At 44.4% G+C, this 26051-nt stretch overlaps 1 protein-coding gene across 2 annotated transcripts; it reads right to left on the bottom strand.

Annotated features, from left to right (window-relative positions):
- Positions 1–101: 101 nt before the first annotated feature.
- LOC308298831 (uncharacterized protein) lies at positions 102–25258 on the bottom strand. Of its 2 annotated transcripts, XM_080742514.1 has the most exons (5): positions 24757–25258; positions 9222–9673; positions 6576–8805; positions 2088–2202; positions 102–1272 (listed from the first exon to the last, which is right to left on the bottom strand). In XM_080742514.1, the coding sequence occupies exons 1-5, from the start codon at positions 25104–25106 to the stop codon at positions 1063–1065; spliced, it is 3357 nt and encodes a 1118-aa protein (XP_080598640.1). In that variant the 5' UTR covers positions 25107–25258; the 3' UTR covers positions 102–1062. The 2 variants fall into 2 exon arrangements, with proteins under 2 accessions (XP_080598640.1, XP_080598639.1); XM_080742513.1 differs by lacking the exons at positions 102–1272; positions 2088–2202 and adding an exon at positions 2806–4534.
- Positions 25259–26051: the final 793 nt, after the last annotated feature.

Genomic DNA, 26051 nt, shown 5'->3' with positions numbered 1-26051 from the left:
CATTACACAAATACAAATTGCAAAAAAGTAACGTGTACTTTGAATCATTGAAATATGAATGTATTTATTTTTCCATAATGATAAAGACATATAATTACAGTATTGAATGCTAATGTACACTCGGGAAGTCTGTGTATAACATAAAATACTCAACATTATGGACTGAGTAAAGTGCCAATTTGGATTATAGAGCAAAAAACTTGAATACATTTGGCATTAAGAAAATAATGGTTATGTGCAAAATTGGTACCTCCTTTTTACAGTAGAGAAGGGTTTGTATCTAAGCTGGGCACATGGCAGCAAGTATATGGTGCTGATCACATCAATCTAGATAAAAATCATTTTCAAAAACAGACCATATACTGTAGAATACATTTTGTCTCAGACCTGACTAAGTGAAATGCACATGAGAAATTGGACATAGTCAAACACATTCTAAACAAATTCTCACATCTAATATAACGCTTAAGAGGAAAATAATTGAAAAAGCACTTTCAGTGTATTTTATTATGAAAGAAAATTGTCATATTATTTAGCAAAAGTAGTAAGTATAATGTCAAGTCATGTCAAGTCAACTCATTTTGCTGTACTCTGTAACCTTAACTGCTGTGCGACCTCTGGGAGACTGAATTGACCCTTTGCTAAGAAAACAGGTGGAGGGTGCATTTTTCCACCCCTTTTCCCAAGCTGAAATCGGCACTTAAACTGCAAGGCTGCAAGGCTGTGTTGTTGAACACATACACAGCTTAATGTTGGGAAAGTTACACTCACCCGCCAGCTAATGGCAATAATACTAATCGCCGTAATCGTAATAAAGGTTCTAGGTATCCTAGAACACAGATTCTCAACCTTTTTAATTCAAAGGACCCCCGTTTGATATGCATTAAACCACGGACCCCCAGTGTTAAATTAACTCTGAGGGTATACACATGGAACCAAATGGACCCTTTGTACACTCTCTGAGTCACAGACCTGTAAGGGTCCATTCGGTTCCAACTAGATATCAATCATTTAGCCGGGGACCCCCTGGAACATCCTCACGGACCCCTGGGAACAGGTGCTCTACGCAGTACTGGACGTGGACATGGACATAAGAATACTTGGTTGCTCCTCCATGACTCGTACAAGCAGAGCGTCGATGTATTTCTCCAGCTGGTTGATCTTGTTGTCTCTCTCAGAGAGCTGGCTCTGCTGTTTCACCACCAGGGAGATGAGCTCCTCCTGGGTCAGTTGGGAGTACGGCCCTGTGAGGCTCCTCGGCTCCTCCTTCATCTGTGGGCAAGGAATCACAAGCACAGAACATTATGGTCGCTGCCGGGTGGAACCCAAGTACACCTTTCCCCCAAACACTGGGTCAGGATCTATTTGTGGGTCGCGGACACATTTTTATTTTTATGGGTCCCTTTCTGTAATGTTTTTGTTTCATAGATTTTGTTTTTAATAATTAGTATTCAAAACATTTTCAAATAACATTCCCCCAAAAGCTAAGATTTTCGTGAATTAACACATCTGGTGCCAACCCCGAGTTTCCCGAGTTTGAAAAGGTACTACTACCGCTGTGCCAACCCCGAGTTTCCCGAGTTTGGGCCGTTTTTGAAAAAAAAAAAAAAAAAAAATTGGACCTCCAGAAATGTATTAGGCATGATTGCGATCGCGAAATTGCATGTTTAACCCCCATACCAACCCATTCTTTCAAACATGGCAGCCATGTTTGTTTACATCTGAAGAAAACATAATGGCTGATAAATCATGAATGCCTGAACGGATTTCCAAGCGGATTCTTTTGTTTGAAAGCTGTGAACAGTGTGCACTTTTTACACAATTGCGCAATTACATGGAAGTCTATGGTAACCATGGCAACGAAAGAAATTCCATAAACTATAAAACAAATGTTTAAGAAGTAATAAAAATAGCCAATCTACAAGCTTCGCGCCGCGTTGTGAGCTTGTAGATCAATCAATCAGTCAATATGGGTAATGCAATTTACACACGAGTATACATTTAAATATGAACATAGAAACCAAACGTCTGACTAGCGTGTCTCTCCAAGGATAACAGTGGAAAAAGAAAAAGGGGAAGAAATCTACCTTTATCCTTTCTTCCACCTCACAGAGGTTAGCTGTGGACTTCTTATCTTTAGTCCCTTGTCTCACAGAGACAGGCTGGTGTTCCTGTGGACTCATGGGTTTCACAGGATGGGGCCTGCAATGACAAGACGAAAGTTTGAGCGAACATGATAGCTTGGAGCTATAGACACAACAGTGCTGGTGTGATACAGATAAAGTAGGTAAGAGCAAGGTGGCTTATCCTGTTGAATCTTATCAGCTTCAACAGAATGAATATTCCAAGCAAGGCTCTCTCCATTTAGTCCAGTTTGGGGGGGATTATGAAAACTATATATTTTTGGAAACTTCAGAGTATAACAAATCAGAAAATCCATGATTCCATTTGCAAAATCCCTGCTGAAAGTTTGTGTCTCATTCACTATATTATAAAGGGAAAAAAACACCCCCCAAAAAATCTGCTTTAAGTTGCATGTGAGGGGTCAAACTAGAGGTTTTAATGATGCAAGCATTTGTTTTGCAAAAAAAAAAAAGAAAAAAGAAGAAAACATTGGGCTAAAAACCGCCTGACAAAACTATGGTTTAGTGATGAGTCATCACTTTTCACAGTTTGGTTGGGGCCGTTTTTAGCCCAAGGAATGTTTTTCATGCAAAACAAATGCTTGTAATGGATTCAGAATCATTCAAAACTCCTAGTTTGACCTCTCACATGCTACTTAAAGCAGATTTTTTTCCATAGTGCCATAGTTTTCATAATACCCCAAAGATTTTAACGAAATTACACAAGCGACTAATTCCAATAATTTGTTTTTTATCCATGAAGCTGTTTTCTTTTTCAGCTTCATGTTATGTTGTATATCTCTATATTATGTAGGTATGTACGTACTGTAAGTGTGTGTGAGTGTGTATGTGTGCATCATGAAATTGGCTGGTCAGCGCAACAGTTTGCAAGATTAGCCCCGGACAGACAGACAGACAGACAGACAGACAGACAGACCCATTTGCAGACGGCTAACATCCTACTGCACCATGCCATTCTGTACACATTTTAACATTAAACACATTGACATTAGTTACACACAACACCTCTGAACAAAACATTCTAAAGCTCAGCAGCACACATACAGACTTACAGATCTATTATACAACACAATCAAGTCTAGTTACTGGGAGTTAGTGGTGTATGAGACATCTAAAGGTTACAGGTAAAAACTAACTACAGATGCTGCTCTACTTGAGTGGGCCGACGTCTCTCTCACCTGCGCGAGGCTGAGGCAGGCACGTCCCACTTCCCACCTGCCTGCTCCCCAGTGCCCTTTGTTACAACCACCTGAGTTATCGGATCAGAGGTAGCGCTCAGGGCCACTATATGAGAACGGTCATCTCCTCTGGTGTCTGATATCTCCAGAGGCTTTGGGTGGGATGACGAGGAGAGGGCAGCACGTGGAAGAATGACTGTGTTATCAGGTACCCCGGTAACACCATCATGTCTGTTGGAAACACTTTCTGTGCCTTGGTTCATCACAAGTTGGTTGCTTGAAATAGGTGTTTTGTTGGCAGGAGGAAGAGGGGCATGTTCTGTCTTTGAAGATTTCTTTTTGGTGTTACGTATCGTGTCTTGATCAGCGGAGGGACTGTTCTGATGACTGTAAGAATCTATGTTCTCTAGATTCCAAGAGGTTGTGATTTCATCTGGTCTCTTGAGTGGAATTTCAGTCTCGCCTTCCTCAAATGGATTCGATCTAAATACAACAGGTACCTGATCTGTCACTGGGCCGTGCTTATATGATTTACTGGTACCTGTTGGATTGGCATCAGCGCTGGAAAGGGCTCTTTTGGGTTCAGCAAATGCCTCAGAAGAAGATTGTGGTCTACATGGTGCAGGACCTTTATTATGTGTGGCTACTGTTGACCCTCCAGGGATAGAGGCAATATGTCCAGGCTGCTTAAAGTTGTGAATTGAGTTCTGGCTTGTCCCTTCCTGGACATCCATTGTTGTGGAGGTGGGCCTACTCACAGGAGCAATCATTTGCACCAAACGCTTAGGGAACATATTGGAGGTTTTGATCTTGTTTGTTCTCTCTACAGCCATTTGACATACTGTATTGACATCCTGCTCTCTCCGAAGTGGCTTCTGAGCATCTTTCTTTCCTGGCGGTTGCGGAGCTGGTCCTTTGTCCTTCCCATCTGCACTGATGCTCTCCTTCACGTTGTTTCCCACCAAATGCGTAGCAGAGTAAGCTGTAGATGTAGGCTGCAGACCAGATGGCTTGGTTTCAGCCAGGTCTAATGTGGAGCTCACAGCAGGCTCCAGAGGGAGCTTCTGTTTGTTGGGAGGCAAAGGAGCACGCCGTTTCTTCTCCAACGCACATGTGGCCATCTGCTGTGAGGGTTCAGTCTCTGACTCAAAGGGCTGTAAGAATGGGTTGGACGGCAGAAAATGCTGGGGTGGGTTGAGGCATGAGGAGGAACTGGAAAGAGGTGTTTTAATAGTGTGAGATAATAGTATTAATCATTTCTAACTGACATGGCTAAACATTCAGGTACAATAATGTAAAAACAAGGCTGAAAAGTGGCTTTACAAAATACATGTGCTTGCGCACACATACACACACACACACACACGCACACACACACACACACACACACACACACACACACACACACACACACACACACACACACACACACAAATGCATACACATACACACACACACACACACACACACACACACACGCAAATGCACACACACACACACACACACACACACACACACACACACACACACACGCACACACGCGCGCGCACACACACACACACACACACACACACACACACACACACACACACACACACACACACACACACACACACACACACACACACACACACACACACACACAGCAAAGAGCTTCAACTAAATCCAGAAAGTGAGGTGATAAGAGATGTTGAAGAGGTGTTATGAATGAATATAATTCACAAACATGATTTATTAGAAAGCAGTGAAATGGAATGTAGTACATTAGCTAACATAAACCTTAATATTAAAATGACTAATAATGAACAGTACAAAGCACAGTAATGATGATACAGTATAGGCCAATAACATTTTGTTAGAAAAACGAAATGAAAAATGCGACAGGATTCTCAACATGACATGAATACAAAGGATAAAACCCCTCTATTTGTGTCTACTCCAGCAACCGGAATTGGCATACAGTTCTATAGTCGAATGTGAGTAATCACCTGTCTTTGAACATCCTCATGAACCTAATATAATGAAGTAAGACTTTGAGCCGACCAATCTCAGCTGAGTAAAGGCTAGCGTGAGACATTTGCATACACACACACGCGCACACAAACAAAGTGCCATGCAATTTTCATGATGGTGTCGGATAGATTTAGAGGATTACGTTTTAATGAGAAGTGCCTCATGACGTGGAGTCATTGGCTGCAAGCAGATACCGTGACAATCAGGGGCGTCACAAAGGGGGGGAGTGGGACTGAGTTACTAGGGCCCCAATCTGGGAACCCATCGTCAAAGAAAGGGCGACACCTATCGGTCTGTCTCTCTTTCAGAAGCGTAGCGACTCTGAGGCTGTCTCGAGAGATTAGAGCACCACTGACATAGAAACATAGGTTTTTCAAAAAATCTTAGAAGGATTTTAAATATTCAAAGACTTGCACACATTTTCAAGATTTTTCAAAAATAGCAGATCTACAAGCTCGCAGCGCGGCACTCGGTGCCATGCTGTGAGCTTGTATATCTGATATTTTTCAATAGTTAAAGCACAAAATAATTGTGCGGGGGGCCCGCCGTGAATCCTTGTACCCAGGGCCCAGAATTTGGTGCGATACCCCTGACCGTGACAATCCTACATTCAGCTCACAGCACACAACTCACATGACCTTGACTGTTCACGCCATTGACACACAGCTGCACATTTTGTTCAACTGCCTCCTTTTACGTTGGATTTTAACTTCTGCAAGCTGTGTGTTGGCATTAACTCAATGTAATTAATTAAAGTGAGTCAAGTGGAATGCTTTCCACAATATGACAGATCTATAAATCAAGCTTTTGCATATTAAACAGAATTCTAACGTCATACTTATTGGTGTGAATATTAGCATCTATAACACAGTGAAACACCCCACTGGAATGCAATGATGTTCTGTTGCATAATCAGGAAACCCACTGCTACATTAGGATTTGCCATCATAATGTCTGGTTAAAATTGTGGGTGAACCGTGTTACTGTGTTGCACTGGCAACCATGTTATGAAAGTGATAATACACTTGACTGTGATATATCATGTTATATATAATAGTAGTATAATCACTATATACCACAACGTGTGCATTATTGTTTAAATGTTACACAGTAGAGGGAGGGATAGGATGAAAGTGGCGTCTGATTTTAAGCATTAGTTGAGAATGAAAGAGGATGGGGCAGAAGGTATAACTGTGAGTTCGGATGATTGGATAGAATCATGTGCACAGAGTGGACTAACCTTGGCTTAACAGCAAATACTTTCGATGTCTTGCTGTGGGGGCCGGCAGCCATGCTGGACGTCTCATCAAAGGGATTGCTTGAGGAGATGTCAACAAAGGGGTCAGTGGAGGCAAGGTCTTCAGAAGGAGCATCGCTCTCCACAGCCACTTCATAATTTTGATCTAAATGAAGTTCATCCGTTATCCTTATTCTGCCTTTCTCTCCTCTCTCCTTTCGGTCCATTTGTTCATTTCTACTTTGATCTTCTCTCAATCCTTTTGCCTCTTGACCTTCTCGCATTTGATTCCCCCCACTGCTTTCACCTTCAAACCATTGACTTTGCTCTATATCTTTTGCTAATATCGGTCCACTTGTTTCCCCAAGCATTTCTTTCTCCACTGTTAGCATCCTGCCTTCTTCCTCTCTATTCAACCTGTTCTCCTGCATCAGGCATGCCTCCTCGTCCAAAGTTTTCATTTCCATATCTCTTCTAAGCGTTTCCTCCTCCCTCTCGCTTTCCTCTTCCTTTATTTTCTTCACTTCTTGAATTATCTCCCTCTCTGATTCCCCCATCCTGAATCTACTTTCCTCCGCATCATTCTTCTTATCTTCTCCTTCCATCTTCATTCTGTCTGCTCTTTCTTCCTCTTCTCTCCTAATTTGTACCTCTTCCTCCTTTCTTAACCTTTCTCGTTCTTCCTGTCTCCTCTCTTCCTCCACTTCTCTCTCCATTTCCTCCTCTTCCTTCCTGAATCTCTCCTCCTCCTCTTCTCCTTCTCTCCGTTTCCTCTCTTCCTCAGCTCTCTCTTCCTCCATTCTAATGCTCTCCTGTTCTTGCTTTCTAAATCTTGCTTCCTCTTCACTCATTTCTTTTTCTTTTTCCACTACCCGCTTTTCCTCTGATATTCTCTCAATTTCTTCTTTCTCCTTCCTAACACTCTCCTCTTTTTCTTCTCTCTGTTTCCTCTCCACCTTAGCCCTCTCTTCCTCAACCATTCTCATTTCCTGTTCTTCCTGTCTCTTCCTTTCCTCTGCTAATCTCTCTCTTTCCTCCTCTTCCTTCCAAAGTCTCTCCTGTTCTTCTCTCCGTTTTCTCTCTTCCTCAATCCTAAGTCTTTCCAGTTCTGCCTTTCTAACTGACTGTTCTTCCTCAGCCCTCAGCCTTTCTTTCTCCACTCTCTCTCTTTCCTCCCTAACTCTATTTTCTTCTTCTTCTCGACTTTTCCTCTCTTCCTCAATCCTAAGTCTTTCCAGCTCTGCCTTTCTAATCGTCTCCTCTTCCTCAATCCTCCTTTCTTCAGCTATTCTCTCTCTTTCCCCCTCTTCCTCCCTAACCCTCTTCTCTTCTTCTTCTCTCCGTTTCCTCTCTTCTTCCATCCTAATTGTCTCTTCTTCCTCAATCCTTCTCCTTTCTTCAGCTATCCTTTCTCTTTCCTCCTCTTCCTCCCTAACCCTCTTCTCTTCTTCTCTCTGTTTCCTCTCTTCTTTCATCCTAATCATCTCTACTTCCTCAATCCTCCTCCTTTCTTCTGCTAATCTCTCTCTTTCCTCCTCTTCCTCCCTGGCCCTCTTCTCTCCTTCTTCTCTCTGTTTCCTCTCTTCTTCCATCCTAATTGTCTCTTCTTCCTCAATCCTTCTCCTTTCTTCAGCTATCCTTTCTCTTTCCTCCTCTTCCTCCCTAACCATCTTCTCTTGTCTGACTTTCCTCTCTTCCTCCATTCTAAGGCTTTCTTGTCCCTCTTCCTCTTCCATCCTCTTCTGTTCTTCTTCAACGCGTTCTTCCTCCAACCTTCCTTCCTCCCACTGTTCCTGAATTGTATCGTTCTCCTCAATCTCGCTAATTCTCCTTTTCTCTTTTTCGTCACACACCCCCATTCTCTTCTCCTCTTCTTCTACCTCTGTGCCTGAATTAGCATGCTGCTCCTCCTCAATCGGCTCTTCCTCGTTCCCAGCCCTGTTGCTGTTTTCGACCTCTGCCCAGCGTGACTGTTGCTTCAGAACCCTAAATGAATCAGCCGAGGCGACAGAGGTGTTGGAGCTCTCTGCCCGGTGAAGGTCCTCCATTGAGCCGAGGCCTGAGCTGGCCAGGCTGAAGTTGGAGCCTCCGCGTGAGCGCCGTGGCTGGGGCCCCTCGTTGTAAACATGGCTAACGTTGATGCACAGGTTGCTCTGTTGGGACCCTTGGGATGTTTTGCTGTCCGAGCTGCCTGAGCGCTTATGTGTCTTAATAAACTTGAACTTCTTTTTACCTAAATGGAAAGGAGAAAACTATTATTATACAGTAGGTGAAAATGTGTCAATCTACAAGCTCACACTGCTTTAAAATTGCAAAGTGCTATAAGCATGTAAATGTGCTATTTTATCCATTTATCATACAACAAAGTATGTAAAGTGGTAAGTGTGAATGGGATTTTTTAATACCAGTAAGACTCCCTAATCGGGAGATAAGCGACCGTAGGTAGTTTGGCAGCCAAGGAGCGTGTGTGCAAAATTTGGCATGGATCGGGGCAACGGTTGCGGAGATATGAGCAGGGCAATAGTGTCTCACTCACAGTTTGTGCAGGTTTTGATAGTAAGTGCGACCTACGGTCGCAACAAAGAATTGTGTTGACTCGGAAAACTGAATTTGGTTCAACACTGTTTTAATACTGTTGTGTTGTCTGACCTTCTGAAGAATCGATGTTCAAACCAGAGGAACGGCTGCCGCTCAGAGAAGAGCTCCTCTCGGGCAACGGGCCGAGGACAGACATAGACTGGGACACGTTCCTCTGCAGGTTGGACTTGGGAGAAAACAATGACTTCAGCTTGTGTCTCTTTTTCTGCTCTTTGCTGTCCGCGCCACCCTCGCCTTCTCCGCCCCGCGCTCCCTCCTCTTCGCTGTCTGTCAGAACCTGGGTGAAGGATGACGGCACGATGGCGGAAGCAGTCTCTGAAAGCTGGTCCTTCTTTTTTCCGCGGACCTTGTCCTTCAATTTGCCCAGCCGGGATCTGGGTTTGTCCATGCCAGAGAGGTCAAACATGCTGGCTGTCATGTTGTTTCTCATGAACTGGATGTCCAGAAGCACCTCTCCTCTGTCTTTGTCAGACTTGCCGGCCTTGTTCAGCAGCTTACACCATCTATAGAACAACATGGTGTTAGAACAGTGATTTTCAAATCTTTTCATTTCAAGGCTCCCCAGTTTGATATGCAATAGGCCACATGTTATCGTCTAATCAGGCTTTTATGAACACCCTGAACAGTTTTTAATTTGCTTGATTCAATATTTAGATATTTGATGTAAATGTTACCAGGCTTCTCCCCATACACACCCATTGTAACTTCATTAAAAACACCCATTATTTTTTCTGGTGACTCATACTACCCCCTAATATGTGAGCAGGCCGTGTTTTTTCGATAACCTTTTTCATTTATTTTTAATAATTTTTTATTGTATTTAATTTTTTCCATTTTCCCAAAGAATTGTTAAAAATAACTGAAAAAAGTTATTGAAAAAACACGGCCTGCTCACATATTAGGAGGGTAGTATGAGTCACCAGAAAAAAATAATGGGTGTTTTTAATGAATCTATCATGGTTAAAATGGAGTGTGAAGTTACAATGGGTGTGTATGGGCCTGATAACATTTACATCAAATATCTAAATACTGAACGAAGCAAATTAAAATCTGTTCAGGGTGTTCATAAAAGCCTGATTAGACGATAAAATTACCAAAAGTTTTTTTGAAAGTGAAATATCCCTTTAAGAGACCTGTAACGGTCCATTTGGTTCTGACCAATCATTTAGCTGGGGACCCCTTGGAACCGTGCGTTCCCTGCAACATTCCAACAGGTGTACAATTTCCATTCTTTAAACAAAGCCTACTAAATGATTCCACAAGGAATACATCTTAAATCTGCAGGAGCAGTTTGTTTCAATTTAGTCTATAGTTGTACAATAGTATAATAATACAACAGTAGCACTTTCAGCTACAAAATATTTTTTACTACCTGTAATAATTTACTCCATCCAAGTACTAGGTTTTCTTTATGTTTATGTTTCAAACTAAACAGAGGGAGACATGATTTGAAATTTGAACATTAATCATTCTGTCAGTGTTTTTTTATCTGCAATCTGCTATGCAGTAGCAAGCTATTATCGACAGCACAGCACTGTAGCCCCCATCTCCCTTATCGTTCACACCACTTTAATCCAAAGAAGGGTGTGAAGGGTTTATAAAATCCAAGACTGCAATTTAAAAGTATGTTGGAGCTCAGAAACTTCTCTGTTCAGTTCCCTTGTGGAAATTCTGAGCAGTACTTAGTAACAGCTTTCTCCAAGCAGTCATAAGGGTGGAGAAGCCACGGGAAATGACTCAGAAGGGACATGGCTGTTTGTGGAAAGTCTATGTTAAAAGTAAAAACACACCAACCAACCAATCGACCAACTGACCAATAACACAAACCCCAGTATGGCTGGACCTTGTATAGGCAATGTGTGTAATTGTGGAGGGACAATTGATTTGCTTTTGGCTAGTTAGTTGTTTGGCCAAATGAGCATAGACTTCATCTTTGAATTCGATTGACCCATGCACGTAGCAATACGCTGCCTGCTATTCTACGGCTAGGCTACTACACTGCAGACGTTCGTTCTGTCTGTGTTGTTCGTGTGGAAAGCATGGTGACGGGAGATTATTATTAGTAACTTAATGGGACGGTGAAATTTGTTCCAAGACAGTTCTTTATCCATGAACAGCCTGCTTTCTTTATGTTGTTGTTTTTGTTTCCATAAAGGAAGAGGAAAAACAGCATGATAGCAGATAATGTCCATCATCTAATCTAGTGTTTCCCAAACAGCAAAGAAGTAGTGGAAATAACAGACCTACAGGCTTGTAGATCGCTATTTTCATTCGTTTTGGAGACATCACATTTCCCTTTTGGGTCTCGAGCTAAAAAAGTATGGGAACCACTGACATAATCTACACCATGATAGCTCTGTCTTTCTGTGTCACACATCATCAAAGTATATTCTGTTTACATACTGTAGGTGTTAACTCTCTAAGAATGTAATTAATCAACCACTATGCATGCAACAACTTAACATGACATTTCAAGTTAGCGTTGCAACAAATAAATGAACTAAATTATTTAATCTTATAAGAAATAATTGCTAATTACTTTGATTAAAAATAATACATGGGGGGGGGGGGGGATTTCAATTTCGCTTGTTCGCTTTAAAATAATCGTATGAAATAATCGATAGAATAATCGCTACAAAAATAATCAATATTTGCAGCTCTATTTCAAATTTCAGAAATAGACAATAAGACTTAAGAACGATGAAAAATATAATAAAAAATAAAAAGACAAAGACAGTCAGCATAAAAACTGTCATCCAAGCACAAAGTGAGGTCAGCAGCTCATCGGCCATGTGGCTGAACAAACAAGATCAGCTGGAGTCTGGATTTATGGAAGGAAATGAGTGAAGGGCAGGAGATAGGCATCAGACAAAGGAATTGTGTGTGTGTGTGTGTGTGTGTGTGTGTGTGTGTGTGTGTGTGTGTGTGTGTGTGTGTGCGCGCGCGCGCGCATGCGTGCATGCTTTTTTTCTGCTTGTACCTATCGCTTGCACCCATTTACCCACTCATTTTCAAAAAATCAGTCCTCAATAATGCTCATTATTTAAAAAATATACTGACAGTAATTGTACAAAACTTGAATTTTTTTATATTAACTAGGTGCACAATGGACTAATATACTGTTGATAAAAAATATATATAAAACGTGGACTCTCCACAATCCGTTTTCACACAGAGATGCTTTGTGCTTTGGTTCAATGGGAGTAATACCCCCAAGAATGTGGGGGGTATTACATAACTATGTGAACCAGATTTATTAATTTAATATGATTTTGCATGTGGGTCAGTGTGTATGGACACATGTATTTATTCCAGTTTGCCTAACAGATCTCTCTTAAAAGCCAATCATTTTAGTTCCACGCAACAGTGTGGTTATTTAGAAATTCAGCTTCTCACCAGTAAGGACATACATTTGTTGCAAAACTCCTGCTGTCCCAAGTTAAATCACAGAGAAGTGATTTAACTTAATCAAATGGCACAGATAAAACTAATAATACAATTATTTCTGACATTACTTTTTCCTGGGAATGTAATTTTACTCCCACTACATTTATTTCAATGTTAGATGACATCGGTTGGTTATTGCAGTAGAGTGTAGTTAAGTGAACAGTGATCAGTTATATTATAAATGATAAAGTTATATATATTAAATTATTTTTTATTGGTGATTGATGGACAGTAAACCAACTTAACTCATAGTTTTATGGCTATTTTATATTTTCAACGACCCCCATAACTCTATGGGTCCATTTGGTTCCATTTGGGCACTCTCATTTGGTTACATTTGTGCACTCTCAGAGTTACAGCCTGTACTGGTCATTGAAGGCTAGAGCTCTTATGTGTTTCTGGAATTATATTATTATGCGCTCATGTCCAAGGCAAAAATAGAATTTTGACATAAACGTCCACCACTTGCCAGCATGGCAATGATTCCTGCACCGAATGCATGGCAAGATTTGTAGCAAAACCGAGAGAGCAAGGAACATAGGATTTGAGTGCTTGCGATCTCAGATTGGAGAAGCTGGACAGCAGGACATTTTAATGTACAGTATATATATATTTGCATTTTTTTTCTTTTTTTTCATAAAAAAAACACACAATAAAAAACATGTTGTATGTGCTTGCATGGCAACACAAATAACAATGTTTACTAAACCACTGAAACAAGGAAAAATAACAACAGAATTATATGATGTTAACGAAGAACAGTGACTAAAGAGAAAAATAAGCATCGAGTTCTGTTCCAATAAAAAGGGAAGTTGTGAAATTAACCGTTAGGCGTTGGGCTGGAGGGAGGTACTGTAGGAAGTACAGTAGGATAATAAGCATTGCATTGAACTTTGCTCAACACGGCATTATACCCGTGTGTGCTGAGTACACTGTGTGTGTTCTGCTGATGTACATACACACTGGAGGAAGAGAAGGAACACTGTATGACTCACATTTTGCACCATTGGTATTCTTATTGTTGCCCTTTCAGCAAATATATTTCCTGTCAGAGCGTGAATGACTGATAAGACAATGCCCTGACACTGGCCCTTCTTATCACAAAACACAGCTGAGTGTGAGTGTCAGGAAGAGCATACACTGATGTGCACACAGTATGTGTGTGTGTTTTACTCTAAGCATGTCGTGGCTTCTGGGCAGAAACCTTGCCATAAACCATATTTTCATACGTTAGAGCTCTATTTTATACTTTGTTGGTATACTGCATGTGCATTGTGTATGTGTATGTGGGGCTGTCACGATTATGACAATTTACATGACGATTAATTGACACTCAAATAATTGCGATTAACAATTTAATTGTGTTTTTGTCATTGACATTTACATTTCTGTTTGACTTGTAGGCATTGAAGTTGCACATGGCAAATATGACACATAAGCTAAATATACAAAGACATTGCTGACATATCTGACTTTAAACTTAAAAAAATAAAAACATTGATAGTGGAAATAGCCGATCTACAAGCTCACAAAGCGTGCTTTACAGTTGAGTTACACTAACTAATATGCCGCTACAAACAAGGAGTTGTCCTTCTACTATGCACCTGCAGAGCAGCGGAGGAGGAACATCTGGAACAGTGGTTCTCAACCTTTTCAGGCCGTGAACCCCAAAATAACCACATTTTAACTGGGGACCTCCCACCCTGACGAGCACTAAGAGTTGAGGCATTACATTTTGTATAACACGGTTCTATTGTGAAAATAACCACATTTTAACTGGGGACCCCCCACCCTGACGAGCACTAAGAGTTGAGGCACTACATTTTGTATAACACGGTTCTATTGTGAAAATAGCAGACCTAGTACACGCTCACAACGCCACACAACTATTTTCACAATTTCTGCATCTAATATTTTACAATTTGGCCAATGTTTCATTTGTCATTTTAGAGGTATTAAAAAGTCCTTAAATTGTCACTTTAGAAATGTACATAATACTCTCTACACACTTAAACTTTATGTTGGTTTGTTTACTGTTGAGTGAGAAAATCCTATGTCGCTGACGGACGGAAACCTTGTATGTCCGAAAGCGTTACTGGAAGTGGAAAAAAGAACGGTAGGTTCCGTACGGAACCATTGTTTACTTAGATATGGAAGGATGACCTCCCACTTGGGTAATGACGCCCCCTGGCGATCATTCAGAGAAACTACTTCAGCTCCCGTACTAACGTAGGTAGGAAGGGCCTGTCACTCAAACCGGAGTGACCCGCCTCCAGGCTATATAAGCCCCCGGAGGCGGAAGTAACATCCTCTTAATACCACTCTCTGCCACATTCAGTGAAACAGAGGGGCATTACGTGGGAGGTCATCCTTCCATATCTAAGTAAACAATGGTTCCGTACGGAACCTACCGTTTACTGTCAATATTCCAGGATGACCTCCCACTTGGGATTCTTAAACTCCTCTCTAAGCCACAACCTACTCTCATACCCCCACACACCCCTCATACGGGTGAGCACAGCCCAAACGGGCGTGACCCATCACCCAGAAGGTCCCAGGCCCACCGGACCTGGGTGTGAAGGCATGAGAAAATAAGGAGAGACCCTGATAGACCGAAGTCCGCCTCATTCAACTAAATGAAAAGGACAAGTCCGCCTTATAAGTAAGACACACTATATAAGGAAAACACAGGGTCCCCCCCAAAATACCCCAGGTGGCTACATGCCCACCTGTGGGAGGGGAAGATCCGACTCCTCTATGACGTAGAGGAGGCAACTGCACCCAGAACCGAATGCGCTAGCGAAGAGGATTCGATATCCAGGTGATATTAGGCTGCAAAGGTAGAAGGCGAAGACCAATTCGCCGAAACACAAATCTCCTGAACGGAGACTCCCTTTGCCAGTGCCCACGAAGTAGCCACACCTCTAGTGCTATGGGCTTTAAGTGCCGCCGGCACTTCCACACCCGCACTAGAGTAAGCCAGCCTAATAGCATCCACAATCCACCTCGAAAGAGTGGGTCTAGACACCGGCTTTCTGACAAGAACATTGCCCATTTCCACGAAGAGCTGAGAAGAAGCTCTAGAACCAGCAGTCCTGTCACAGTAGGCCTTCAATGCCCTGACAGGACAAAGGCAATTCAGCCGTTCATCCTCCACCGAGACAAACGGAGGAGGATGAAAAGCCAGAAGAACAACAGGCTCCTTAGGAACCACCATGTTCTTAGGAACAAACTTAAGATGAGGCTTGAGCAACACCTTGAGATCATTGTTCATAAACTGCATGCACTCCGCAGACACCGAGAGAGCTTGCAGGTCACCAACTCTTTTAGCCGTGGCCAAAGCCAGCAAAAGAGCCGTCTTGAAACTCAAAAGTTTCAAAGGCATCCCTACAAGCGGCTCAAAGGGAGCCCGACATAGGCCCCCTAGAACCACCTGCAGATCCCAAACTGGGAACAAAGACCTAGTCACCGGCCTCAAACGTTCAACTCCTTGCATGAACTTGATGACCTCCGGGACTTTAGAAGGTGCCTTGCCCGCCACCCCCAAGTGACAGGCATTAATAGCCGCCAAATACCCCCTAAGGGTAGAAAATGCAAGACCACTTCTCAAGCGGTCCTGCACAAATTCCAGAATTTCCTGGGCTGACGCCACATGGGCCACCACCGGTGGAACACGCGACTCACACCAGTCCTCAAAGGCATTCCACCTTCCATCATAAGACGCCCTCGTAGAAGGCGCCTTAGCACTCTGAATGGTAGCCACCACTTCAGAAGAAAAACCAGCTGCCAGCAGGTTTAACCTTTCACGTGCCAAACCCACAGGTCTAGGACCTGCAGGTCTTGGTGGAAGATCTCCCCCCTGGCCTGACTCAACAGATCTCTGCACTGAGGCAGCTGCCAACCCGGTTCGCAAAGGAGAGGGGCGATCGCCGACCTCCACGTGCCCTTGTAGGGAGCCACCAGGAGCATCTCCAGACCGAACCTCCTGACTCTCTCCAGAGTGGGTCGGATTAAGTCGAAGGGGGGAAACGCGTACAGTAGACCTCTCGGCCACGTGTGCGCTAAGGCGTCCAACCCCAAGGGAGGACTGCCCTTCACCGCGAAGAACAACGGACACTTCGTATTCTCCGCTGACGCAAACAGGTCCGCCACTGGCTGACCGAACTTGCGAAAATCTGGCTCGCCACCCTGGGGTGGAGAGACCAATCCTCGTAGCGAGAACCTCCCCTGGACAGGAGATCTGCTCCGCTGTTGAGGAGACCTGGGACGTGTAAGGCCCTGATCGACTTGAGGCGCGACAAGCACCAAACCGTCAATTCTCGAGCCAGACGGTCCAGTGGCAACGACGACAGGCCCCCCTGTTTGTTGACATAAAACATGGCCGTCGTATTGTCTGTCCTGACCAGGACGTGACAATGCAAAATCCAAGGCTCGAAATGCTTGAGCGCCAGGAGTATAGCCATCAACTCCAAATAGTTGATGTGACGACCCCTCATCTCCAGAGGCCAAAGCCCCTGCGCTGTGCGCCCCTCGAAAGTGGCTCCCCATCCACTGAGACTGGCGTCTGTCGTGATCGACTTGCGGGAAACCACCTCGCCAATCGAGACTCCGCTGGTGAGGAACCCCTCCACCAGCCACGGAGACAGGGCGATCGCGCAGGAAGGGGAAACCGTAACCTTCTTGTACTTCAAGGAGGGCGGGATCCCGAGGGATAACATCCATCTTTGAAAAGGTCTCATATGAAACCTGCCCAAACGCAACAGATGTACTGCGGAAGCCATCATTCCCGTCAGTACCATGCAACTCCTGTAAGTGACCTCCTGGCCCACTTGAAAGGAGTCGAGACATTCCCGAAACCTGTCCACCCTCTCCTCTGAGAGACGGGCCGACATGTCGGATGAGTCCAGAAGGACCCCAATGAATGTAAGACGACTTGCTGGAGTCAGCATGCTCTTGCCGTGGTTGACTATGAAACCTAAGGCCTTCAGGTGAGCCAAAACCACTTGTGTGTGACGCGCCACTTCGTGGGCGGAGCTCGCTGAAATCATCCAATCGTCGAAGTACGACGCCAACCTGACGCCCTGCTGTCTCAGCGGGGCGATGGCTGCTTCGGTCACTTTCACGAAAACCCTCGGGCTCAGTGACAGACCGAAAGGGAGTACTGTATACTCGTACAGGCGACCCTCGAAGGCGAACCGTAGGAATTTCCTGTGTGGGGGATAAATCTGGACGTGCTGATAAGCATCCTTCAGATCCACTGAACAGTGGAAATCCCCTTGCCTGACCGACCGTAACATGGTGGGTACAGTTAGCATCCTGAAAACGTATTTCTTCAGGTACACGTTTAGTGCCTTTAGGTCCAGGATGGGACGTAGCCCCCCCCCCCCTTTTGTGCACCAGGAAATAACGGCTCCAAAATCCCATGCGGGATTGGGTCCTGTCCAGCTCCACTATAGCACCCTTGCTTAGCAAAGAGCTGATCTCTTCTCTCAAAAGATTTGCTTTTAAACCACGCGCCCTGGTATGAATAACCCTGCTCGAAAGCGGGGGTATGTCTGCGAACTGTAACCTGTAACCCCTGGTTATCGTTCGAAATACCCAATGGCTCGGGTTGCATAACTTCCACTGGCGCGCGCAGCGTGCTAGCGTGTTTTGAGCGAGAGAAACCCCACCACTGTGCTTCCGTGACGGCGGAGCTTTTTGGCGGCCGGACCGGAAGTGGGGAACCTGCGTATCCGTATCCGGAACACCCGGATGCGGAGCGCAGGGGTTCAATAGGCCGCAAGGCGGGAACACCTTCTGATTGTACCGCTTGACTAGCGGAGCTTTTTTGCGGCCGGACCGGAAGCGGGGAGCTAGCGAATCCGTATCCGGTGAAACCGGAAGCGTTCGGTTTTCGCTCGATAGAGCAACAGGAAGAGCAAAGCGATTCGACTGATAAACAGACTCGCCCACAACTAAAGCATTCTCCCCTGACAGGAGAGGAACTTTTACGTTTAATACCTGCTCTAAGGCCTTTATGCTTGTCCCTTGACTCGGGCTCATAGTAGGCCGACAGAATTTCTGACTCAAAGTTAAATTCATAGCATCGCTCACTCGAGGGAAAGCCCACTCGCGCGCATGAGGAACCACATAATTGTTTGACGTTAACATTACTGGTTGCCGATAAAACCTGTGATTGATTAAGGAGTCCTGACGGGACTCCATCATTCTTACAGGAGGCATGCATAAAGGAGTCATATTGTCGACGCGAGGGATATTCCACTCGCGCGCTTGAGGAACCACATAATTGTTTGACATTAACATTACTGGTTGCTGATAATGCATTTATCTTAGCCCCTGTCCTAAGGCCTTTATGTTGGCCCTTGACGAGGGCTCATTAGTAGGCCGGCAGAATTTTGTGACTCATTGTTAATTCATTGCATTGACCACGCGAGGGATATTCTCCTCGCGTGTAAGGGGAACCATCTAAATGTTTGACATAACATTACTGGTTGCTGATACAACCTGTGATTGACTACAGAGTCCTGACAGGACTACATCAATTTTACAGGAGGCATGCAAGATGGAGTCGTCTGTGCAATAGAGTTGGACAGAAACAGACTTGTTCTTTCAACAGATTTATCTGGGACACAAGAGGCATATACATTGACATTCTCATCTTCATTTCCCCGACGCGGGGAAGGCCTTTATGTTTGACCCTTGACGAGGGCTCATTAGTAGGCCGGCAGAATTTTGTGACTCATTGTTAATTCATTGCATTGACCACGCGAGGGATATTCTCCTCGCGTGTAAGGGGAACCATCTAAATGTTTGACATAACATTACTGGTTGCGGACAAAACCTGTGATTGACAAAGGAGTCCTGACAGGACTACATCAATTTTACAGGAGGCATGCAAGATGGAGCCGTCTGCGCAATAGAGTTGGACAGAAACAGACTTTGTTCTTTCAACAGATTTATCTGGGACACAAGAGGCATATTCATTGACATTCTCATTTTATTTTCCCCGACGCGGGGAAAATAAACGTCCTCGTTTGGGGGGAGGGGAACCGGGTGACACCACGGACCCCTGCCCCAACACAATCCCCCTCTACAATGTCCGCAGCTAAAGCATTCTCCCCTGACAGGGGAGGAACTTTTACGTTTAATACCTGCGCTATGGCCTTCATGCTTGTCCCGTGACGAGGGCTCATAGTAGGCCGACAGAATTAGTGACTCATCGTTAAATTCATTGCATTGTTCACGCGAGGGATATTCCCCTCGCGTGTAAGAGGAACCATATAAATGTTTGACATTAACAATACTGGTTGCTGATAAAACCCCTGATTGATTAAAAAAGTCCTGACAGGACTTCAACACTTTTACAGGAGTCATGCAAGATGGAGTCATCTGTGCTAGTGCAATAGAGTTGGACAGAAACAGACTTTGTTCTTTCAACAGATCTATCTGGGACACAGGAGGCATATACATCGACATTCTCATTTTCATTTCCCCGACGCGGGGTACAGAAAATAAACGTCGTGCCCACCACTCTATACTGGGGTCTGACAGAACCCAGAAAAGATTGTGCTTGTGTAACTTCCATGAGGATTGTAGCGCTTTAGTGAATCCAACATCTCCGTTGCAGAAAACCAACGTCCTCTGCCATCGTTCCACCCGCTCCACCCGCCTGACTGGCGGGTGGAGGGGCAGTTGAAGTGCTGGCGCCACAGGGGCCTTACCTTTCACTGTAAAGACAGGGCGAGAGCCATCCTCCTCCGCCATGTCCTCCTCCTTCTCGTCCTCAGAGTATCCTGAGTACGAACCCTAGCTCTGACTGGAGCTCAGGTCCGATTCACGCCTGAAGGATCGGACTGTTTTGCTAAAGTTCACGTCGAAGGGGACGTCCCCGACGGTCACATCACAAAACTACTCTTTAGGCACCGCGCCCGTAGGAGAAATGGTCACCGGAGGGAAATTGTTAGACTTCTTAGTCACCTTCCTCGCGGTAACTCCGCCAGACCCGCCAGCTCCAGTGACAGTGGAGCTAGCTGCGGTCGGCTGCACGGCAGGCGGTGTCTCACGTCGCTTGGCGCCATCTTGACCAAGGCGCGCTGCTGAACAAGCGGTGCCCCGGACGGCAGCGCCGCACCTTGACTATCGGTGCGGGTAACTCCGCCAGACCCGCCAGCTCCAGTGACAGTGGAGCTAGCTGCGGTCGGCTGCACGGCAGGCGGTGTCTCACGTCGCTTGGCGCCATCTTGACCAAGGCGCGCTGCTGAACAAGCGGTGCCCCGGACGGCAGCGCCGCACCATGACTATCGGTGCGGGCCGCCTGGGGCGGACAGCCTGGGCTGTAGGATCCAGAGCGTTAAGCCCTCCTGGTGGAGCGCAGGCTCCGAGGCCTGCCCTAGCCAGGTGGAACCGATGTACCATAGCGAAGCAGTGTAGTTAACGTTAACAAGGAAGCTGTCGAGCAACGAGCTAACGGCTAAAGCTAGGCCAAACTTGGTTCAGGCAGAAACATACATTCCCTCGGCAGAAAGGCAAGAGGGACCATAGCGAAACATGTAGCTAACGTTAACAAGGAAGCTGTCGAGCAACGAGCTAACGGCTAATGCTAGGCCACGCTTGGTTCAGGCAGAGGCCTTAACAAGCTAACAGCAGAACAAACATACATTCCCTCGGCAGAAAGCAAGAGGGTTCATAGCGAAGCATTGTAGCTAACGTTAACAAAGGAAGCTGACGAGCTAACAAGCTAACGGCTAAAGCTAGGCCACGCTTGGTTCGGGCAGAAGCCTGAACAAGCGGTAAACTTCTTTGTTATAGAAAAGAAAACCGTCGGTTTAGGACGGGACAAGAATAATTATTCTTAAGTACGGGTATAATTCTACACTCGCCGGTGGGCGACTCCAATGCCACCGCTTTAGGCTAATGCGCGAAGAATAAAATACAAAGGCTGAGTTTCAACTTATCTGAATGTGATATCGCAGAGAGTGAAAAGAGGATGTTACTTCCGCCTCCGGGGGCTTATATAGCCTGGAGGCGGGTCACTCCGGTTTGAGTGACAGGCCCTTCCTACCTACGTTAGTACGGGAGCTGAAGTAGTTTCTCTGAATGATCGCCAGGGGGCGTCATTACCCAAGTGGGAGGTCATCCTGGAATATTGACAGTAAACCTGTGTTCCAATGGATCCAACATTATTATGTAGTCACAACAAGCTCTTTTTAATACTTTTTATAAAACCCTTTCACCTTGCTTTGTATGCTATAACCTCTCAAACAATGCAGCTTTGAAAAGTTAACATCCCTGAAAACAATGGTATTCAATGTCAATGTCCAGATATCAGATTTAGCCTCTTGTTCATTATTAATGATGCAGCTACGCATTGCAACAACACAAGTGAAGTCTAGTAAATTATCTGCTTTTCCACTCTTCCACTTTTCATGTCCTAATCTTAGTAATGTCAGCCATAACTGTTTGGTGGGATCGATGGTTCTTGACATAGTGGTATTGGATTTGACAGTGTGTGGCTGAGTAAAATAGTGCTACAAGGAGTTATCTAGTCAAGTGAAACATAACACTTGGTCTGAGAGCTGGTAGAGCAGCAGTGGTCAATTCTTGCTCAGACATACTGAGCATGCCGGGATACTGTTTGCTTTTCACAGATAAACAGCCAGGAATGTGAGGCCACAGCCAGATTTAAACCTTGGAAATCAGGTGCATTTCCACCAGGGGCGTCAATTGGGTATGGCAGGGGTATGCAGCTGCCATACCCTGGGTCCAGGGGGGGAAATAAAAGTTACTTTTAAATATAAATCCATCAATGTCTCTTTGTCTATCTGTTCTAGTTAAACATTTAACAAAATGGTCACGTTTACTAACATTTTGCAGTTTAGCTGCACTTGAACAACCATTCCAGGCTGCCATATCCAGCCCAAGAAACTGTAGAAACTGGGGGAAAATAGAATGTACTTCTTGAAATAAATGTATCATGCCTGTTGCTAAGGTATGGCAAAATGACTGGTGTCTCGCGCGCATGCAAGACACCAGTCATGTTGCTTGTTGCCATACCTTAGCTTTTGCTGAACTGACGCCACTGATTTCCACGCTTAACAAGGCTGATGGAAAAACACTGCTGGTATTTACTCAAAAACTGTTTTTCACCATGAAAACAAGCACGCACGCACGCACGCACACGCACACACACACAGCACACACACAGCACACACACAGCACACACACCTCTTACAGGCTTGTATGTTGAGTGTGCTGTGCTACTTATGAATAAAGATGGTCACATGGAGTGAGAGACCTACAGTAATGTAGACCCTACCCTGCTCTAAAGCAGCTTACTGTGCCTATTATTCGGCAACAATACTAAAATACACAAGTCTGTATTATATATGTGTTGGTGTGTAGGAGATTGAATGCTAGATCTACGATAGTCTGAAATTTGCCTGCACAGAGGATTCTGTCATACATCGTTTTAGAGAATCTCAAGTCAAGTCAAAATAAAAAATTCAGATTATTATTTGAATTGTTCTCCTCCATAATTTTGCTGAATGGTCTACGGAATGTAAAGTACCTACAATTTCACGATAAAGTGTTTTTTTTTGGGTCACGATAAACGATAATGGCGCAGTGATGTCATTACGTGCGCATCCCGCATCAAAAACTCATTCAAGTCACCCAGGGACTCATTCATGTCATGGTCCTGGGGTCCCGGGGATGCGCCTCCATTGGAGTCCATGTTAAAATAATTAACTGTGTCGCGGTAAAAGAAAAAACAAATGTCCACAGACACCACCATTGTTCATGGGTGAAAGCATCCTACTTTACCCTACGTTAACACAAATAAAATCCACGTAGAAAGTCTTAAACAGGCGATAGAAACGTCAATGTTTTGATTCCACCGACGTCCGACGCCATTTTGCGCGCGTAAACTTTATATTGAGGACTCATAAAACTTTTCTGGGACCCATTTGAATGACCACCTGTGGGTCCTGGAACCCATTACATTGAAAACCTAGTAACATCACTGCGATTATCGTCCAATCCCTACGTATAACAAAGTATAACATAGATAGTAGGGCAGCTGAAGTGGTTAATAGGGCAGCATGAGGCCTACTGCACCCCCTGATTTTACAGTTCACATGACACTACATAATTTCTCAGTAGCATGGAATCAATTCAGCCATTCCCTGGATGATGATATTACTTGCCTGCAAACACTTTACACTGGTTGGTCGATTTATTCATGTCAGATTCCAAAAAGAATAACATTCACCCTGAAACCGCTGGTTACAGTCCCTTACACTGATAATACATAATAATTATGTGACAAATATCTAGACTTATTTCTGAAAGGCATAATCATCTACTGTCATCTCATATAGCCATAGCCAATGATCCCTGTGTGTTTGAAGAAAACAGAGAGCATTCAATATCTCAGGGGGGATCAAGGGGCCTCCTTGGAGGGGCTCAGGGGTCCTCATCTTATATAGTCACTATCTCCAAGAGATATAGACCATACATGTGTACTGTACACACTACACTGTCAGAGTTAACAATATCCTCAAGATATATAGACAATCTTATCATGGGGGTCCATGGGTGGCCTAATTAATTAATGCATATCAAAGTGGGGTCCTTGAAATGTAAAAGGACTGTTGGACAACGCCTTGTGAGCTTGTAGATCTGCTATTTTCAAACATTTTGTACTTGGTACTTTAAGTGCATTTTGATGACAATGCTTTTGTACTTTTAGTCAAGTATGTAAAGGACCTCTACTTGTAAGTAACAGAGTATTTCAACATTGCAGAATTTACTTCTAAATGTACCCCCATTGATTCTAACCCAAAAGCATTTGGGTCCCCCCCACCCATGGCTTTATTTGGGTCCCCATCCAGGGTCATGGATTTGGGTCCCCATCCAGAATCAATGGGGGTAAATTTACTATAATCAAATTTGTTGTCTTAGGAATGCGACCAATACAAAAAAAATATTATTGAACTCAAGTCTCCATGGCATGAAGGGGAAAAAAAATTGGGGGGTGAACTACTCCTTTAAGTAGGCCTAATGAACATGATGTGCACTTTTTCCACCACTGACTACAGGACGGGTCATTTTATTTTATGAACACTCAGCCACTCACTCTGTCTTGTTGCGAGACTTATCTTCACTGAGCTCCAGCAGGTTAATCACGGCTTGTCCGAGCAGCTTGTCAGGTCCGACCAGAGCGCGGTGCATTATATGAACGTGCAGCGTGCTGCCGCCGTGCTGCTGCTGTTGGGACAGCGGCAGGTCGAAGGTGGCCTCCTCCTTCCACATCGGGGCCACGGTCTTCTCCGCCACCGAGGTGGAGTACTTCTCCTTGGCCACCTGCATGATCGCGTAGGCGTCGTTCGTGCCATTCTTCCCCTTCGTCCTGAGGCCCCTCGCCTGGAGCACCGTTACCTGGACGCTCGTAGGATACCACTGTTGGCTCTGATCGGCCAAAGACATGATGACTTCTCAGCCGCGACTTACTTTACTAACTTAAGAGGTATGTGGAGATATGAACCCCCCATAAAAAACGCAATAACTTCGATTGTGTTTATTTCTAATCATAGAAAGTGTGTCTAGTGTCAAAGAGGAAAAGTTAAAGTCCTCTCCTCTCTTTCTTGAACACACACTTGACTCGAGGAAACAGCTGATCGAGCATACGTACGTAGCTTGAAGGCATTTGCTGAGTTTAGGTCACTCCCCCAGATTACCAGGTTACATGCAAGAACAGACTGGGATCAATTCACTTTGTGGGTTGCTGACCCGGTCTAGTTCTCGAGCGGATACGGAAACCGTGCGTGCTTGTATGTGTGTGGGGAATTGACCGGATACAGTAGGCGGCTTCTAGACCAGATCAGAGCACTGAGCAGTAAATAGAAACCATGCGCTCCACACAGGTAATGCGGAACGCCTGGTGACGCGAGGTTAGGTTACATCATGGCATTCCACAGGTTCACATGTTCACATGTGATAGAAAAACTAAATAAAATCCTGGAGGAAGGGGTGAGTGGGGGGAATAGGCTTTGGTATTTGTATCAATCACTGAAACCTGCTATTGTTTTCTTTCTGTTTTAATCATATTTTTGAAAACATGAATAATTGACTTAGGGCTGTCAAGTCAATTGTTATTACTTGTTATTGATGATGTTGACAATCAATTTGGTTTATAACCTGGCTGGATTCTTTGTTGTTTTTGAGTGTCATTTGATTTCCAAACCAAGTAGCCAAACTATAACTGAAAAATGGCATAGCAAACCTTAGAGCCTCCTTGTGTTTTTTGATAGCCCAATAAGAATAAAAACCCATATTTTGTTTTGTGTTAACTTTGTGTCAAGTAAAGTTGCCCATTATAGTGGCACAAAGGCAGTCAGAATGAGCACACAAAGCTGTTCTCCAGAGAGGTTC

The sequence above is a fragment of the Nannobrachium achirus genome (genome assembly GCF_963921795.1).
Source record: "Nannobrachium achirus genome assembly, chromosome: 15".
Taxonomy (NCBI): Eukaryota; Metazoa; Chordata; class Actinopteri; order Myctophiformes; family Myctophidae; genus Nannobrachium; species Nannobrachium achirus.
The sequence above is the reverse complement of the archived record's forward strand: the minus strand, read 5'-3'. Positions and strand labels throughout refer to the sequence as shown.